The 18,157-nt window shown below is 41.1% G+C and overlaps 1 protein-coding gene across 1 annotated transcript in view; it reads left to right on the plus strand.

Moving 5' to 3' along the window:
• Nucleotides 1–865: 865 nt before the first annotated feature.
• The window catches only part of TRPA1 (transient receptor potential cation channel subfamily A member 1), a 64,340-nt gene continuing 47,048 nt past the window's right edge, over nt 866–18,157 (plus strand). Inside the window, exons 1-3 of the mRNA XM_044244465.1 lie at nt 866–976; nt 9,573–9,732; nt 12,189–12,364. Of these exons, the coding sequence (XP_044100400.1) occupies nt 866–976; nt 9,573–9,732; nt 12,189–12,364 (447 nt within the window). The remainder of the gene's footprint in view (nt 977–9,572; nt 9,733–12,188; nt 12,365–18,157) is intronic.

The following is an 18,157-nucleotide window of genomic DNA, read 5'->3' on the forward strand; positions in this document are numbered from 1 at the left end:
TGAACAGAGAGAAAAGCAGCCTGGTCAACGGAGAGGAAAACACCTTCCTCTCCACAATTTACACACAGGCTGCGGATTAATAGATGCAGGGCAGGCCCGTGAAGATAAGCCTTTCACAAACAAAGTTGAGGGTATACAAGCCGAGAGCAGTCAATGTGATTTACCTTTACCCTAACAGTCATTTTTTTAGCCCTTCTGAAACACCACATCGTGAGATGAGTATTGCCATCCACAGGAAATGGGACCTGAGTTTCAAGGGGACCTGATCTAGTTACTCAAATCGGTGCCAGGGTTTAATCTCTCTCCCTATTCTTCTGGAAAGAGAAGTGTTCATAAAAATCTTATTTCCGACTCAAAGAGTCTAAAACGCAACGGGCACCCAAACTCAGAAGCGTTGGGGGAAGGGGGGAGGGAATCCTAAAAGAGAAAAATCTTCCAAGGGACTCGGTTATCTCGTTCTCCACTTCCATCCTCCGCCATCCTCCATCCCCACCCCCGCGCCCCACTCCAGTGGGTGGGCGGTTCTTACTGTTTTTATTATAAAAGATTCCAGGTTCCTTGGATCCACCCAGACCTGACACCTTGACTCTAAGTGTGCGCAGCCGGGACAGGCAAGTCGCGCGTGCTCTGGGCGCGAAGCGGCGAGCGGGGGACAGTCTCGGCGCGGCCACGAGGTCTGTGTCCCTGCCTTCTCCCCGTGCCCCTCTTGTTTCCTGCACTGCTAGCAGCCCGGGCCGCGAAAGCCCTTCCAGAAGTTCTCTCCGCCTGGGGGAGAGCGAGGCGCCGGCAGCTCTCCACGCTCCCTCGCCGCCGGTGCCTGCGCACGTGGGGAGCAGCTGGCGCAGGTGGCGCCGCGGTGCGGTCGATGAGGCGCAGCCTGAGGAAGATGCTGAGCCCTGGGAAGCAGGAGGAGCCCCAGGGCGCAGTCTACCAGGGTGTGGAGAACGACATGGACGACTCCAAGGACTCGCTTAAGGTACCCCGAGGGCGATGGGCGGGCGGGACCCGTCCGGAGCCGGGCGGGGGCGGCAGTGCTTAACTCTGCCCTCCTGCGTTCGGGGTTTCCCAGCCGGCAACCCCGCGACGGGAGGACGCCGAGCACTGCGGACCTTCTGAGAATGGGGGCGGGGGGCGAGAGGCCGCGTTTGCGAGGCGCCGCAGGAGCGTCTGCTGTGTCCAGTTTGCCTGCCGCTTTGCTCAACCTGCCCTTACCCCGGCGCGGGCACCTGCAGTCTGGGGAGACTTACCCCCAAGTACGGGGAATGGCGGGACTGGCGGGCTCCTCCGGGGAGTGGGGGCGTCAGGAAGGACTGTGGAAGAAGAGGCCTCTTGACGTGGGATGGGTGGTCTTCTCGAGGCGCTCTGGGCTAGGATGGGCTGTGTCGCTTGCATGGTTCCCGGGACACCCTGGCGTCCGTCCCAAGAGGCAGCACTAGCTGCAGACGGCCGGGTCGAGGGACCGAGGCTGTTGAGGGCTCAGCAAACCCGCCCCTGGCTTTCCGCCGGTTGTCAGCAGGAGGAAGGGTCTTTTTTTTTTTTTTTTTTAACGAGTCTTTTCGACCCCACCCTCTACCTCAAATCCATTTCCTGAATTGGAACCGTGTTATCAGTGCCTCCAGTATTTTCCAGAGCGCGGGGGAGGAGGAGTTTGAACAAATACATACACGTGACACGAAATTATATTTTGGAGTACTTTAAAATTCACTTGGAGATGTACCTCACTGTGTTTTTGGAGCTTTATAGTATTCCCTTATGTGAATGTATCATGATTTACTTCACTAGTTCAGCATGAGTGGACTCTCAGGTTGTGTTTGTTTTTGTTGTGTTTTGCTATCACACATGTGCTTGTGTAGTGAGTGTGGATATAGCTGATTCTGTTAGTATATTAGTGAATATGCATGCATATCAAAGTCTTAGCAGAACCAAGATGTGTGTGCAGCTTTAATTTTGATAGAAATCACCAGATTGACCTCTAAATAGGTTGCACAGATTGTTACTGAGACAGGCGCGTGTAGTGAATCACATATACTGACAAACCAGCCTTCCCCTATTTGCACATCCAGATTAAACACTTTTTTTTCTTCCCTCCTCCTTTATATAAACATATTAACTAGGGTCTTTTGGCTTAATGCAAAGGATTGAGGTCCTGAGTTCCAGGGCTAGGGTAGTATTTTTGGAATTAATATTACAGACTGGAAGAAAATTGTACATTTCACAAATCTCAGAAATACTTCACTTACCAACGTGGTTTTGTTTTCAAGAGATACTTGCCAAAGGATTTCTGCAGCACAGAGTCTCAAACTTCATATTTTTGTTTGTAGTTCATGTAGTTTTATTGCCTAAGTCAAGTAGAGCCATTTATGTGATTTAAGGCTTTTAGAGGCTACAATAGAGCTTGTAGTTTGAAGGGTTTATGTATTTTATTAACTAAAGTAATTCCAGATCATTCTGTAGGAATGTCAGCGGTGAGACTAATTACAAATCGGTACCTATAATACTGTAGAGAGTTCTGACTCTAAAGATTTTCTGATTAAAAAGATGTGGTGTATAATATTTTCTCCAGCATCTCCACACCATCTCAGGAATACTTAAAAAAAAATCAAAGGATGGAATAAACCTTACAAGATGAGAAATGTGGACAGAGAACCATCTGATTGAGGCCTTTACCTTTTTCCATGACACTCTAAGCATTTGACCCTTCATTTGTCAAAATCTTTCACCTGCTTCCCTCTTTTTTACCCCATTACTGCTTGTATTTCATTAGAGCAACCTAGAACAAATGCATCCGATACCTCTGTTTTTTTTTTTTTAAAGATTTTTATCTATCCATTTGACAGATCACAAGTAGGCAGAGAGGCAGACACAGAGAGAGAGATACCTCTGTTTTAAAGTGCTTAGACTTAGTTTCTTTAAAAGTGATTATGTTCTGTATCTAGTCATGTAGTTTGGAATCCAAAAGAATCTGAAGTAACCCTGTGACAAAAAACAAAACAAAAAAAATAAAACTATATTGAGTGAATATAAAATAATTCTGTCTAAATGACATTCCTGAATTACTTTCAGAACTTTAAGAAGTCTCTTCAAAACCCAACTTAACATATGATGTACTAAATCCAGACTGTTTAGCACATCTGATGAGCTATATAAAGTACTTAGATGCTCTTTTGTCATTTTGAATTCAGCAGTACCTTATGAGCATCTGAGCCTAGTATTTGTCCTCTAGAGCATATAATTGGGTTTGTGTTGACAGCACATCACTGATCAGACCTGTAGACTGTTCTCTCCGCCTGCAGGGTGGGCAGTGTAATCCCTTTATTACTGGGAGAACATCAAATTCAAGTGCTAAAATACTTCCAAATGTAATTAGACACTTTCTTTGGTAGAGTGAGACATTGAGAAACAGTGTATTTCTGAAAGAACCTCATTTTTTTTTTTAAGATTTTATTTATTTATTTGACAGAGAGAGATGACAAGTAGGCAGAGAGGCAGGCAGAGAGAGAGAGAGAGGAGGAAACAGGCTCTCTGCTGAGCAGAGAGCCCGATGCGGGACTCGATCCCAGGACCCTGAGATCATGACCTGAGCCAAAGGCAGCGGCTTAACCCACTGAGCCACCCAGGCGCCCGAAAGAACCTCATTTTTAATTTTATTACTGAATCTGTTTAAGTTTAGAAATGGTTGCATGCTCCTTGTTCTATCATTCACTCACCAAAATTATGGGTTGTTACATAGAGTTTTGTAGTTGAAAAGTGATACATGTGTATTTAAAAGACTATCATAGAAAAGTGACTTCTTCGATACTATTCTGTGATAACAGAGCAAAAACCAAAGTTCAAACTTTTAAGGGATTTTGTTTTATTTATTTCAACCTGGCATTTGTTGAATGAATCCTTTGAGTTGTTGAGTAAATCCTAATATGCTCCATGTTTATTAACTATATTAAAAAAACATTAAGTAGTTTAACAATTTTATCTCAATGCGTGTCAAACATGACCAGTGACAGCCAAAGGTAGAATTAAAGCAGTTATCTGGATTATTTGTTTGGAGGATGTTGCTGCATTTTCAGGAAGTAGTTATTTTATGGTGGTTTCTATGAAAAGCTACTGTCTTGTAAAATGTTTTGTTTTCATTTCATTTGATGAAATATTTGATAAGAAATACCTTCAGAAAAAAGTCAGATTATTACTTGGTCTCATATTTGCAAAGCTGGGAGGAACATTGAGAAATAATTTTAGCCTATATATTAGTATAGCATTGGAATTAGGTTCCATTAATTTTTCCCACTGATTTTTAAAAAGGTAGTCTGGGGAAATTCTGAGGTGTATACGGGTCCATATGACCCCACCTGCTGCTCTGTAAGAGCTCTGGATCTGCCTTATTTCTCTCCTTCCTTCACTTTCTTTTTCTGGAAAACCTATTTACATATATAAACTATCATGCAAAATAAGTATCCAAATGTGTAGAGCACATTTAGCATAGACAGTCTGAGGAATGAACTAGAGAATGTTTCTCAAACTTTTTTGTGTGTGTCTTAGAACACCTTTAAACTTAAAATTGATGATTCCAAAGAATGCTTGTTTATGAGGTTAAAGCTACAAATAGTTACCATATTAGAAATTAAAGTGGAGAAAACGCTTAAGACATGGGAATCCATGGCACGCATTCTAGTAACTGTCAGTGCTATAATGTCACCATACCTTCTGTGGCCTGTCTCTCACTGCACAGTCATGAGAGACAGAAAGAAAGGCTAGGCTAGAGAATGGCATCCTGTAGTTCTCCCGAAAGCCTCAAGGAGGAGGGAGAATTTAGGAGGGCATTTAGAAGGTGGATTGGAAAGGAAAGAGAACAGGGCACACTTCATTCAGGTGGACAGACTGGTATAGTTTGAGCTAAGCACAACATGGACACGGTGCAGCATGGAGCTAGAAGAGGCTGGCTTCTGGAGTAGAGCACTTGTGTGCAGTTCAGGGACATGTCAGAGTTTGGCGACAGCCTCAGTTTTGGCCCACACTCTGCAATTTGGCTTTGGCTTTGGCAGTCAAATATGAAAATACCTAATTCAGTGCCATTTCTGTGTCTTTTGGCTGGTGTGTTATCAGTGATACCATCATATCTAAACACTATAAAAATTTTAGCAATAGAATAAGGCATGTTGTTCGTATTTGTTAATACCTAAACACTTTGAAATATAAGGAATTCTAGAAGCAATTTAGACTAACACTCTTGTCAGTCAGTTGAAGTGTAATTAATAAACATGATTATATTTAATTATTTTGAAAATTCCTTTTTTTTCTTTCTAAAGATTTTATTCATTTGAGAAGGTGTGAGAAAGCACAAGAGTTGGGCGAGCAGGGAGTCCAATGTGCGACTCGATCCCTAGACCCTGGAATCATGACCTGAGCCAAAGGCAGATGCTTAATTGACTGAGCCACCCAGGTGTCCCAAATTTGAAAATTCTTAATTTTTTGTATAAAACAGATAGTAAGAATTTTCAAGTAGGGAAGTAGAATATGGAACTAGACTGTCAGTTAATACAGATATTATAAAAGGATACATTACTTAATTTTTGAAAAAACAACATACTTCTGATCTAAAGTATTCATGAAAATTTAAATAATGTAAGGCAAGGTAATAGAAGTAAGTTCATCACATTAAGGTTTTTATAAAATTTTGTTTGCTATAGTAACATTAATAACATCAAATGAAATTATTTTTAAAGATTTACTTAATTTTTAGTAAATTTATTCTGTTTAGGCCATGAGATTTTCTAGAAAAAGTTCTGCTTGAGAATTTTTCATATCTTGTGAGAATGAGTCAAAAGCAGAATATCAACATTGTCACCACAAAATTTCACAAGGAAGAGATACAGTGTCATTTATGATAAATTATCCTCAGTCCAGTCATAATAAAGAATATAAAAAGCAAGAGGAAGAAAAAAGAGTATTAGAGAAAAATAAGGTATTCAAAAAAAAGCTCTCACTTTTCCCCTGACATCAGTGGAAATGAGCATATGTTTGGAGTTACACTTTCACAGGCCAGTGACAACAGCCAGCTATGCCAAAAACTTACTGAACTTGCTCTCCAAGATCTGTTCTTATGGTTCAAAATATTTCAGTCTATCACACACCTCGTTCTTTTTTCTTTTTTTTTTTTTAATTATTAGCCAAATCTCTCTTTTTTATATTAACATATAAGGTATTATTTGATTCAGGGGTACAGGTCTGTGAAACATCAGTCTTACACAATTCACAGTGCTCACCATAGCACATACCCTCCCCAAAGTCCATATCCCAGCCACCCCATCCCTCCCATCCCCCTCCCCTCCAGCAACCCTCAGTTTGTTTCCTGAGATTAAGAGTCTCTTATGGTTTGTCTCCCTCTCTGGTTTCATCTTTTTTCATTTTTCCCTCCCTTCTCCTATGATCCTCTGTCTTATTTCTCAAATTCCTCCTATCAGTGAGATCATATGATAGTTGTCTTTCTCTGATTGACTTATTTCACTTAGCATAATAACCTCAAGTTCCATCCACATGGCAAATGGGACGATTTTGAGGGGTTTTTTTTGATGGAGATATATAGATATATAGATATATAGATATATAGATATATAGATATATATCACATCTTCTTTATCCATTCTTCTGTTGATGGACATCTAGGCTCTTTCCATAGTTTGGCTGTTGTGGACATTGCTTCTAAACGTTGGCATGCACGTGTCCCTTCGGATCACTACATTTGTATCTTTAGGGTAAATACCCATTAGTATGATTGCTGGGTCATAGGGTAGCTCTATTTTCAACTTTTTGAGGAACCTTCATGCTGTTTTACAGAGTGGCTGCACCAGCTTGCATTCCCACCAACAGTGTAGTAGGGTTCCCCTTTCTCCACATCCTCGCCAGCATCTGTCATTTCTTGACTTGTTAACTTTAGCCATTCTGACTGGTGTTAGGTGGTATCTCACTGTCGTTTTGATTTGTATTTCCCTGATGCCGAGTGATGTGGAGCACTTTTTCATGTGTCTTTGGCCGTTTGGATGTCTTCTTTGCAGAAATGTCTTCTCCCCATTTCTTGACTGGATTATTTGTTCTTTGGGTGTTTGATAAGTTCTTTATAGATTTGGATACTAGCCCTTTATCTGCTATGTTGTTTGCAAATATCTTCTCCCATTCTGTTGGTTGTCTTTTGGTTTTGGTGACTGTTTCCTTTTCTGAGCAAAAGCTTTTGATCTTGATGAAGTCCCAATAATTCATTTTTGCCCTTGCTTCCCTTGCCTTTGGTGATGTTCCAGGAAGAAATTGCTGTGGCTGAGGTCGAAGAGGTTGCTGCCTGTGTTCTCCTCAAGGATTTTTATGGATTCCTTTCTCACATTGAGGTCTTTCATCCATTTTGAGTCTATTTCCATGTGTGGTGTAAGGAAATGGTCCAGTTTCATTCTTCTGCATGTGGCTGTCCAATTTTCCCAACACCATTTGTTGAAGAGACTGTCTTTTTTCCGTTGGACATTCCTTTCTGCTTTGTCAAAGATTAGACCATAGAATTGAGGGTCTATTCCGGGCTCCCTATACTGTTCCATTGATCTGTGTGTCTGTTTTTGTGCCAGTACCATACTGTCTTGATGATGACAGCTTTGTAATAGAGCTTGAAGTCTGGAATTGAGATGCCGCCAACTTTGGTTTTTTATTTTTAACATTCCTCTGGCTATTTGGGGTCTTTTCTGGTTCCATATAAATTTTAGGGTTATTTGTTCCATTTCTTTGAAAAAAAATGGACGATATTTTGATAGGGATTGCATTAAATGTGTAGATTGTTTTAGGTAGCATAGACATTTTCACAATATTTGTTCTTCCAATCCATGAGCATGGAACATTTTTCCATTTCTTTGTGTCTTCCTTAATTTCTTTCATGAGTACTTTATAGTTTTTTGAATACAGATTCTTTGTGTCTTTGGTTAGATTTATTCCTAGGTATCTTATGGTTTTGCGTGCAATTGTAAATGGGATCGACTCCTTAATTTCTCTTTCTTCTGTCTTGTTGTTGGTGTGTAGAAATGCAACTGATTTCTGAGCATTGATTTTATATCCTGACACATTACTGAATTCCTATATGAGTTCTAGCAGATTTGGAGTGGAGTCTTTTGGGTTTTCCACATGAAGTAACATATCATCTGCAAAGAGTGATAGTTTGGCTTCTTTGCCAATTTGGATGTCTTTTATTTCTTTTTGTTGTCTGATTGCTGAGGCTAGGACTTCTAGTACTATGTTGAATAGAGTGGTGAAAGTGGGCATCCCTGCCGTGTTCCTGATCTTAGCAGAAAAGCTCTCATTTTTTCCCCTTTGAGAATGATACTGGCTATCATACAGCTCATTCTATGATGATGATTTTTTACCTCAGCTTCATTTTCTCTTGTATGTTGCTTTTTCCTTCCTTGACCAATCAGCCAAAATACATATTCCATGCATCTCCTGTTCAAGTTGTGACTTTGCCATTTACTGAGTCCCTTTGGGCAAATTGTGCAACCCCTCCATGTCCTTGTGTGTAGCCCTACCTAAGTCCACAGTATAGCTAGGATTTCCAATGTGCAGAGAACAATGAGGTTGGGCTAACTTGGCCTGGTGCAGGATCCCACTAATCAAAAGAGGAGGAATAATGTAATCCTAGGGCGTGAGTGGATAGCCATCTAGACTACTAACCAAGTAAGTTACATAACACTGTTTTGGTATAAATCTAGCTCTGCTACTTAAGGAAACATTGGATGGGAATTGACTGTCAGCAGGAAGGTCAAAGATGAGACAATAATTTAGATTCCTGGACTTAATCCTTGTATCATGAAAATCTTTTTATTTAACCAAAATCCCACATGCTCTGATATAAGTACATATTCATCTGAAAAAATTTCTCTATGTTTCTGGGCACCTGGGTGTCTCAGTTGGCTAAACTCCTGCCTTTGGCTCAGGTCATGATCTCAGGGTCCTGGGATCAAGTCCCTCCCACATAGGCTCCCTGCTCAGCGGGGAGTCTGTTTCTCTCTCTCCCTCTGACCCTCACCCCCTGCTCATTCTCTCTTTCTCAAAGAAATTCTTAAAAATTTTTCTCTATATTTTCACTATACTTGCTATTTTTTAGATCACATCCCTTATAATTACTTCAATAAAAGTTTTCTCAAGGCCTTTATTTCTACAGCATATACAAGTTTATGATCAGAAAAGCTGATCATTTATTTAATGCACTTATTAATGTTCAATTAATTGTCCCTTCTATATATCTGTACTCATTTTGTGTTCTTCAAAAAATATTTACTTTATCATAAGCATGATGAATAATTTTGGGTGATAGTAACCTTTTAACAAACAGCTTGTAGTGTGGTGCCTGGGCAGCTCAGTGGTTTAAGCATCTGACTCTTGATTTTAGCTCAGGTCCTAATCTCAGGATTGTGAGATTGAGCCCTGCATGGCCTCCACCTTCAGCAGATTCTCTCCCTCCTTCTCTCTCTGCCCCTCCTCCCTTAAAAAATTAACTTGTATTAATACGTTTTATGTATGCTTGTTGGAGGTAACAATTTTTTATATACTTCCAGGTGGTTTTTGAAGGAAGTACATGTAGACTTAAAAACCTTCTGAAGAAACGAAAGAAATTAAGCAAATATGATGATATGAATGCATCCCCTTTGCACCATGCTGCAGCAGAAGGTCATGTGGAGCTGATGGAGATGATCATCAATGACTCCTCTTTTGAAGGTCATGGGATGTTAAATGAGTGCTGTATAAGTCCATCATCCCATTAGATTCATTGGGAAGAGTGGTATGAAGTAATTTCGAAGGGCAGATGAGTTCCAGATTATAAAGGGCCTGAATATCTCACTCAGGAGTGTGGTTTTCCCTTCGAGCTAGTTTCCACTGAAATAATACAAAGGGTGGGGGCAGGGATCTGGGACATTGCACAACATGCAGAGATTTTCTTTATACACATTTGTTGTGTTCTTTACTATTTTAATTAAGGTCATTCTGCACTTAAATTGCATATCATTGAATAAAATCAAGACTCTAAGAAGATGGAACATCCTCTCCTATCCAGGCTCATGCGCACCCAACCTTGTTTGATAAACTCAGCTGTAATCACATAAGGAAGGGAGATGCTACAGATTTAAGCCATGAGATACTGTGATAAGACCTTTATTACTTGAGATGATTCCATCAATATTGTGGAGAGATGGATTGGAGGAGGAAGCACAAATGAAAAGCTATTTTAGTAGCAAAGAGAAGATGAGATTCCATGAGGGTTTTGAGATTGCAGTAGGGAGAAAGGGCGAGAATCAAGAGCTGTTTTGCATGTAGAATGGACAAGGCTTGATAAGAGATTGAGTGTGAGGAGTAAGTAGCAAGCAGTTGAACCAACTTTGAGTTTCCTAATTTAGGAGATTAGGCTAATAGTAAAGCTATCCAGAAAAGAAGGCATATAAAAAGAACAGAAGAATAGTGAGAGTGAGGTGTGAAGAATAATGAATTTGGTTTGGTCATACTAAGTCTGAAAGGTCCAGAGGACATCTACTATTGGAAATATCCAGTAGACTAGAACTCTAGAAGGAAGGGAGCTGCCCCCACAGGACCATTGTTCGTAGAAAGTATCAGAGGCTATGGAAGTGCATGGAAATCCTTTAGGAGGCTGTGAAATTGACGGCAAAGGTAGCTTAAGGGTAGAGCACCGACATTAAGGATCAGATGGCAGAGGAAAAGCCAGCAAGAGGATCATGAAAAGGGTGGTGGATGAGAGACGGATGGTACAGAAGCCCAGGGAAGAGTTCTCAGATAGATGTGTAATAAGAGTAACTGCACCCAAGAACTAAAGTAGGAAGTAGATCACAATAACCCTTGTGCAAAAGGGTCTCAATGACCTTTATAAAAATGGTTTCTGAAAACGGATAGAGATAAAAGTCAAATTCATTAGTTAGTTAGTGAATGGGGATTTATCCTTGTAGGCCCCTGTTTAAGTTTGGTGCTGAATGAAAATCTTGAAAGGAGTGATTTGATCAGACAGATTGGTCCAAAGATGTGTACGAGTATGAGAGAGTAGGATTATGTGCGTGTGTGTTTGTGTGTGGGTGTGTTGCAGAGAATGAGGTATTGGATGGATGAAAGGAGAGAGGAAAGATAAATTTTAAAAATGAGAAACATGGGCATTGTGGCTGAAGTGTGGTTGCACATGGTCCCAAATCATTTTCATGATTGAATACTTTCCCGTCTCCTCAGACATAATAATATCCTGCCACTAATTAAAAAGGCTGATAAAGCAGACAGACATGTCTATTTTAGAATCGATATACGATACTGCCATATAAAAGGTCATTCATACTCTTCTGTTATACTACTTACAACGTACGCCATACTCTTATCTTATACTACTTTGTAAGTAGTATAATATGTTGCGTTGTAGAAATAAGCAGAAACCACATGTGGCATTAGGGGCACACGCTCTAGTTCTAGCTTTATGGTTTATTAGTGGTGTGTCTTTTTTCTCGTTAACATTTTTTTGAACCATTGCTATGGGCCATTCTATTAGGATCTTTGAAGCCATGATTTGATATTATCCCCCCTGAAACATTGTGAAGTATATATACATTTTAAACTTCCTCTTTCCTCCCTCTCCCCCACCCCTTCCTACCAAATTTGACTATAATAACACTGAGGTTCAAAGAGTAAGGCAGTTTACAGAACTCCATACTGGTTGTGTAGCATTGGCAAGATTTTGAACCTCTGGCCTCATCTTTCTTTATCTTTCTGAAAAAAAAAAAATGGCCATGGTCCCTTGTGGGGTGTTGGAGGGTTGAATGTGGAATGGTTGTATGGAACTTCGTTGTGTTTCTGACATATAGTTACTACTCTTATTTAAACTCGATATTTTATAACTATTCTCAAATTCATATTTAAGATAAAAACATATAACCACAGGAGAATCTGTTTCTTGAGGATGCTATCGATGGACATCTAACTCATTTAACAATGCTGGTGCTGTACTCCAGCATATCCCTGCTAGGTGTCCGTCAGATGTTCCTGAGAACTGAAGCTATGTTGTATTGTTTTTATAGAGAAGGTAAAGCTTGTGTCAGCAGCACTTGGCTTTGAAGTCAACATGCATGCAATAGGTGTTGAATATAGTCCAAGCAAAATCTAACTGTTATTTCGGTGTATTTTTCTAGTGCTGAACGTCATGGATGATTATGGAAATACCCCTCTGCACTGGGCTGCAGAAAAAAACCAGGTTGAAAGTGTGAAGTTTCTTCTTAGTAAAGGAGCTAACCCAAACCTCCGGAACAGCAGCATGATGGCGCCCCTTCACATAGCTGTGCAGAGCTTGCACAACGAGGTGATGAAGGTAAGGCTGCTGCCCACATCCCACATCATAGCATAAGCCAGGACCCCAGTCTGGTGGTCTCTGCCTGAGCCAGAGTGGTCAACATAGCCAACCAGGATGAAGGAAATATGGTGATGAGAACATTGGTTTTGCTTTTGACCAATTGATGATGATCTTGTCTTTATCAAAGGGTTCTTATGTATCAGCATTTTATTTTTTAAAGATTTTATTTATTTATTTGACAGTGAGAGATCACAAGTAGGCAGAGAGGCAGGCAGAGAGGGGTGGAAGCAGGCTCCCTGCTGAGCAGAGAGCCTGATGCGGGGCTCGATCCCAGAACCCCGAGATCATGACCTGAGCTGAAGGCAGAGGATTAACCTGTTGGGTCCATGGTCAAAGAAGCGAGACTGATACAAAGCGAAGGTCAAGCAAAGCTTTATTTCGCACCAAGCATCAAGAATCAAACTGACCGGCCAGGGCCGTCTCTTGCAAAGAGGCGACCCCGCCCAGCTTCCCAGACTAACTTTTATAGAGTAAAGGCCATGTGGTTAAGCCTGGCCACACACAGGTGGCCAATTGGATTACAATTCACCCTATAGTAGTTATTTGAACTAGCTTATCACTCTGCTCAGAATTGGCGCCCAAAAGTCAAGGCTCACATTCTTGGGTGGTAAGGGAGGTTCTCTCCTGATTGGATGTCTCCACCTGGCATGGCTCATCCTTGTATTCTGGGCTCTGTTACCTCCCTCCGACCTGATACATCCTGGTATATGGGCTCTGTTATCAGGGGCTGGTCAGTCATATTTTACTGTTTCCCAGACTTGTTTCTAAGTAAGTTCCTCTGTGGGGGGCAGGATCAATCTAGGTTTACTGCATAAACAACAAAATGGCTTACTCTGGCTAGGCAGGCCCTTACAAACCCACTGAGCCACCAAGGCGCTCCTGTATCAGCATTTTAAAAAAAAGTTTTATATGTTTCAACTTTTTAATCCTCATTCAAAGAAACAGAACTGTGTACCAAGACTATTATTATCCCTATGTCAGAGCTGAGGGAACTGAGGCACAGAGAGAATGAAATAATTTGCCTAATGTCATATAACTGGTTGAAAGCAAAAATTAGGAATTTTGTTCTCATCTTTGTGAGTTCATGCTTTGCTATTTTTTACCTGACTGATTAAATGATAAAAAGGGAGACAGTGATGAATGCCTCAGGAAGACAGAAAACATAATTGCGACTATTTTTGTTACAGCAGACAACATGCCTTGGTGGATGCCATGACTTGGCAGAGACATAACGACACTTTTGGGGGGATTTATTACTTTTTCCAAGACCTCAGAGTGAGTGAGTTTTGTCAAATAAAGGAAATGCTGGAAATGCCAAAAGGGTAAGGTTTAGCCCAAGGCTTTTAAACTGCATCGCAGAGTCTCACAGACACACCAGAAGACACATGTTACTGACTTAAAGAGCCATGACATTTACGAAGGGATCATGTTTTGCATATTCATTTCTAAGAGAGGCAATTTGGAACTTATAATAAGTTTTTCTGAGGTAATTATATTGCAAATAATGACTTGGCTATGAGGCTAAGCCACCTATCTTAATTAGTGCTAGTTGCTGTAACAAAATACCATGGACTGTGGGTCTAAGCAGAAACATTTCTTTTTCAGAGTTCTGGAGGCTGGGGAGTCCAAGATCAAGGCACTAGCCAGTTTGGTGTCTGCTGGGGGCCTTCTTAAGGCTTGTCTTTCACAGATGGCTGTCGTCTCCCTGTGTCCTCATAAAGCAGAAGGGGCAAGAGAGCTTACGGGGTTTCTTTTATAAGGGCACAACTGTCATTCTTAATCACCTTTTGAAGGCCTCACCGCCCAATACTATCACATTGGGGATTAAGTTTCTACATAAATATCAGGTCCATCCCACTATTCCCAAACCGACTTTGTGTATAAATCACCCCCCAAATCCCAGGGGTGTTCTTGCGCTCCATGTTCTCTGTAGCCCAGACACCTTCCTCTCAGCCCCCTGGGTCCTTGGTTCCTTGAAGCTGAGCATAGAGGGTGTGAGAGGAGCCTGCTTTCTGCTTTCCCATTGTAAGGTGTGTATAGCTCTATCACAATACTTGGCACATGGTATTGTAATCAAAGTTCATGTGCTCCGGGAAACAAATTGAGGGTTTTAGAGGGGAGGGTGGGATGGGGTAGCCAGCTGATGGGTATTAAGGAGGGCTGTGTTGTGATGAGCACTGGGTGTTATCTGCAACTAATGAATCGTTGAACACTACATCAAAAACTGATGTTGCACTATATGCTGGATAACTGAACATAATAAAAAAATGAAAAAATATTAAAATCAAAAGACTTAAAAAAAAAGTTCATGTGGTTTCTCTGGCTCTGGCTGGTTAACCTTGAAGAAGGGACTGTGTACAGCTAATCTAAATATCTCTAGTCCTCATCAGGATGGCTCTTGAATAAGTAAATGAATGAATGAGTAAATGGGCATTTTTGCCTGAAGGAAAAGGAATGAGTTTAAGTTTCAGCCCCTAGGAAGATGGTTCAGGACAGCCCTTTGATGAGGTTACTGAAAAGGCCTTTGGCAAGGGGCTATTTGTTTTTAAATGTCTGCATTGTTTGTGAGCCAGATGCTTTATTCTATGCCTTCTGCACTGGACCCCCTAGTGACTGTGGGGACCTCTCTCTACCTAAAGAAGCCACATATTTCCTCAAGGAACTCTTGTGTTTCCTCTGAAGGCTCTCTTCAGATACAAACGCCCATTGACTTAATTAACCTTGACTCTGAAAGTGTGATTTGGGAATTCAAAGGCAGGTAACAGTGGAAGGGCTATCTTTAATTAGGAATCAGAAACCTTAAGACTGGCAAATACAGAAAGATACCACATAGAAATAGAAAAGAAAGTTTAGAAATAAGTCCTTAGCTGATTTATAAACTAGAAGGTGGCGGGGGTGGGGGTTAGGGGGTGGGGGGTGGGTATAACAAAGAATTTCCTGGTGACACCAGAACAAGAAAAAAAAAGAAAGAAAGAAAGAAAGAAAAAAGGATTATAAAAGAAGTGAAATTAGTTGTCTCTCCTGTGCTTGATTTTACCAGCCATAACTTCATCTAAAAATATTTCCAAACCCTCTACTTCACCAGAGATGATGTAAGTGGAAGGAGGAGGAATTGGGGGTTATTTCTCTGTGTGCTTGTAAGCTCTTTTAGGGCTGCCTCTCCTACTTACACCCATGGGTCCAGCCTGTACCCCACCAGCCTTTGCTGAATGTGGAATGCTTCTCCATTGTCTGTTTGGCCAACCTCCCCCAAACCTTCTACCCCTGCCTATATGCTTGTAAAGTAAAAAACTTCAATGTCCCCTCAAGTTCTTGTGCAGCTATCAGCTGTGTTTCCTGGGACACAGTGGACTAGAGGTTAGTGGGTGGGCTCATTTCTCAATAGCCCCTAAGATTTACTACTCAGGGCTTACCCCTTCAGCATCCAGTGGTTGACCCTCCGGTAAGGCTTCCTGGATTTCTATCAAAGGGACCTCTGGAGGCCACACCTACAAACGGTCCAGCCTTGCCTGCTTATGTGTGAATCCAAATTCACAATTCAGTTGCTCTCTCTGGGATCTCTGCCACATACAATTTTACACAGCTTTAGGAAAAATTGTGCTTATGGTAGTAAGCAAAAGCACCCTCATAAGTGCTGTAACTCTGTGATCTCTGATTCTAAGAGGGCAAAGAGAGAAAAATCTCTTACAGGTTCAGTAGGAATGCAGAGTTTGCTGAGAACAGAATGTGAAAGTGCCTGACATTCGGAATGAACTTGTGCTCTCACTTTCTTTCACCCATCAATAATCTCCTATGTGTTCTTACATACTAAAATCTCCATTTAATTTTGTTTTATGACCAGAGCTAATTAGTAAGCCTAATTCATTTGCTTACCTATCTGGCTTTTTTTTTTTTTCATTTTATTTTATTTCTTTGCAGTGTTCCAGCATTCATTGTTTATGCACCACACCTAGTGTTCCATGCAATATGTTCCCTTTATAATACCCACCACCAGATTCACCCAACCCCCCATCCCCTCCCCTCCAAAGCCCTCAGTTTGTTTCTCAGAGTCCATAGTCTTTCACGGTTTGTTTCCCCTATCAGGGCATATTCTATTAACAAGGGGATCTGTGCACTTTTTTTTTTTTTAAGTCAAGGTTTTTAGGAAATAGCTTGTTTAATAAATTCTTAAGAAATTTAATTGTAAGTACATATTATAGTTTTATCATAGTTTTGCTCTAAGAGAAAAGGCCTCTAGTAGGCTAATTCAAAAATTCTTCTTGGGGGACACATTTATAGGAGCTAATTATTAGATTTGATATAAAATGAAGACTGGTTAGATTTTTATTAATTTAAAGATTTTATTTATTTATTTGACAGAGAGACAGCAAGAGAGGGAACACAAGCAGAGGGTGAGTGGAAGATGGAGAAGCAGGCTTCCCACTGAACAGGGAGCCCGATATGGGGCTTGACTCTGGGACCATGACCTGAGCTAAAGGCAGACACTTAATGACTGAGCCACCCAGGTGCCCCAGATCTATAGATTCTTGGCCCATAATCAGCTGGAAGCCACCAGCTGAGGGGATGTCATGGGCATGCTATGAAGGCACATACAGGAGCTGTGTCTTTTCACAGTGTCAGCTTTATTCAGTCATAAAGCCAAGTTAATCACAATTATAAAGCAGGTTCAGGACCCCAAACTCCATGACAGTTCGCCATGTGATTAAACTTGGCTTCTTACATGGCACACAGAGCAAGACAGAAGACAAGCCAAACAACAAACAAGATAACAGAGGGGGCAGGACATGAAGGAACCGAATGCAAAGTCAGTCTATGGGTGCCCAGTTGAGATAGGTCTGGTCAGGGTCTGCTCTCAGCCCTCACTACTTCAGATCAATCAGACAGAGCCTTCTGAGGCAGCTGCTTATTTTAATCGATCAGACACAATGAGGTCACATCTGAAGAGTCTGACAGTTTGCTGCCCAAATCTTCTCCTTTCTAAAAAGATTGAATTGGTCCTGGGTCCTTGCAGACCTCCGCTGGTTGCTTGTTATCAGTTCTGGGGTGTCAGCTAGCTGATGCTGGTCCCGGCGAGATCTCCTAACTGCAGTACCTTAACTGCTTGCGTCACTGCTTGACAGGAGAGACTGCGTTGTGTTCTCTACAAGGGAACAGTTCTTAAGTTAAATTCCATCAGAAAAACTGCTTAACCATTTTATCAGGAACGGTAAGTTATTACATCACAGAAAAAGTTTCTATTCTGGACTAAGTCTGAATTAATTGAGGTAAGCCATATCAGTGTTACATGAACTCTCTTTTTTCTGCTAAAGAGAATGGAGTTTTTAACTGACATTTCCCAGAATACTTAGAATAGAGGTACAAGAAAAATGACTGGAGGGGAAAAAGCAGCTCTTCCCCATCCACCCCTTCTCCCTCTCTCCTTTCCCACCTTCCTTCTTTGTCTCCCCCTCCCTTCTTCCTCCACACTCACACATTCTGAATGGCTCCGCAAATTTATTTTCTTGAAGCTGTTACTTTATTAATTAACATAGTTCATTTAATACAAGTGAGAAGTATTAAGTGAGCTGTTTATTAGTATCTGTATTTCTTACTTCTTGTTTCATAACTCCATATTGCCTTAATTGATGTGATACAGAAACCTCCCGCTCTCCCTTCCCTTCTTCCTTGAGAGAGAACATGTATGGGCACATGAAGGGTGGGGAAGGGCAGAGGGAGAGAGAGAATCTTTTTTTTTTTTTTTTAAGATTTTAT

The sequence above is a fragment of the Neovison vison genome, chromosome 4 (genome assembly GCF_020171115.1).
Source record: "Neovison vison isolate M4711 chromosome 4, ASM_NN_V1, whole genome shotgun sequence".
NCBI lineage: Eukaryota > Metazoa > Chordata > Mammalia > Carnivora > Mustelidae > Neogale > Neogale vison.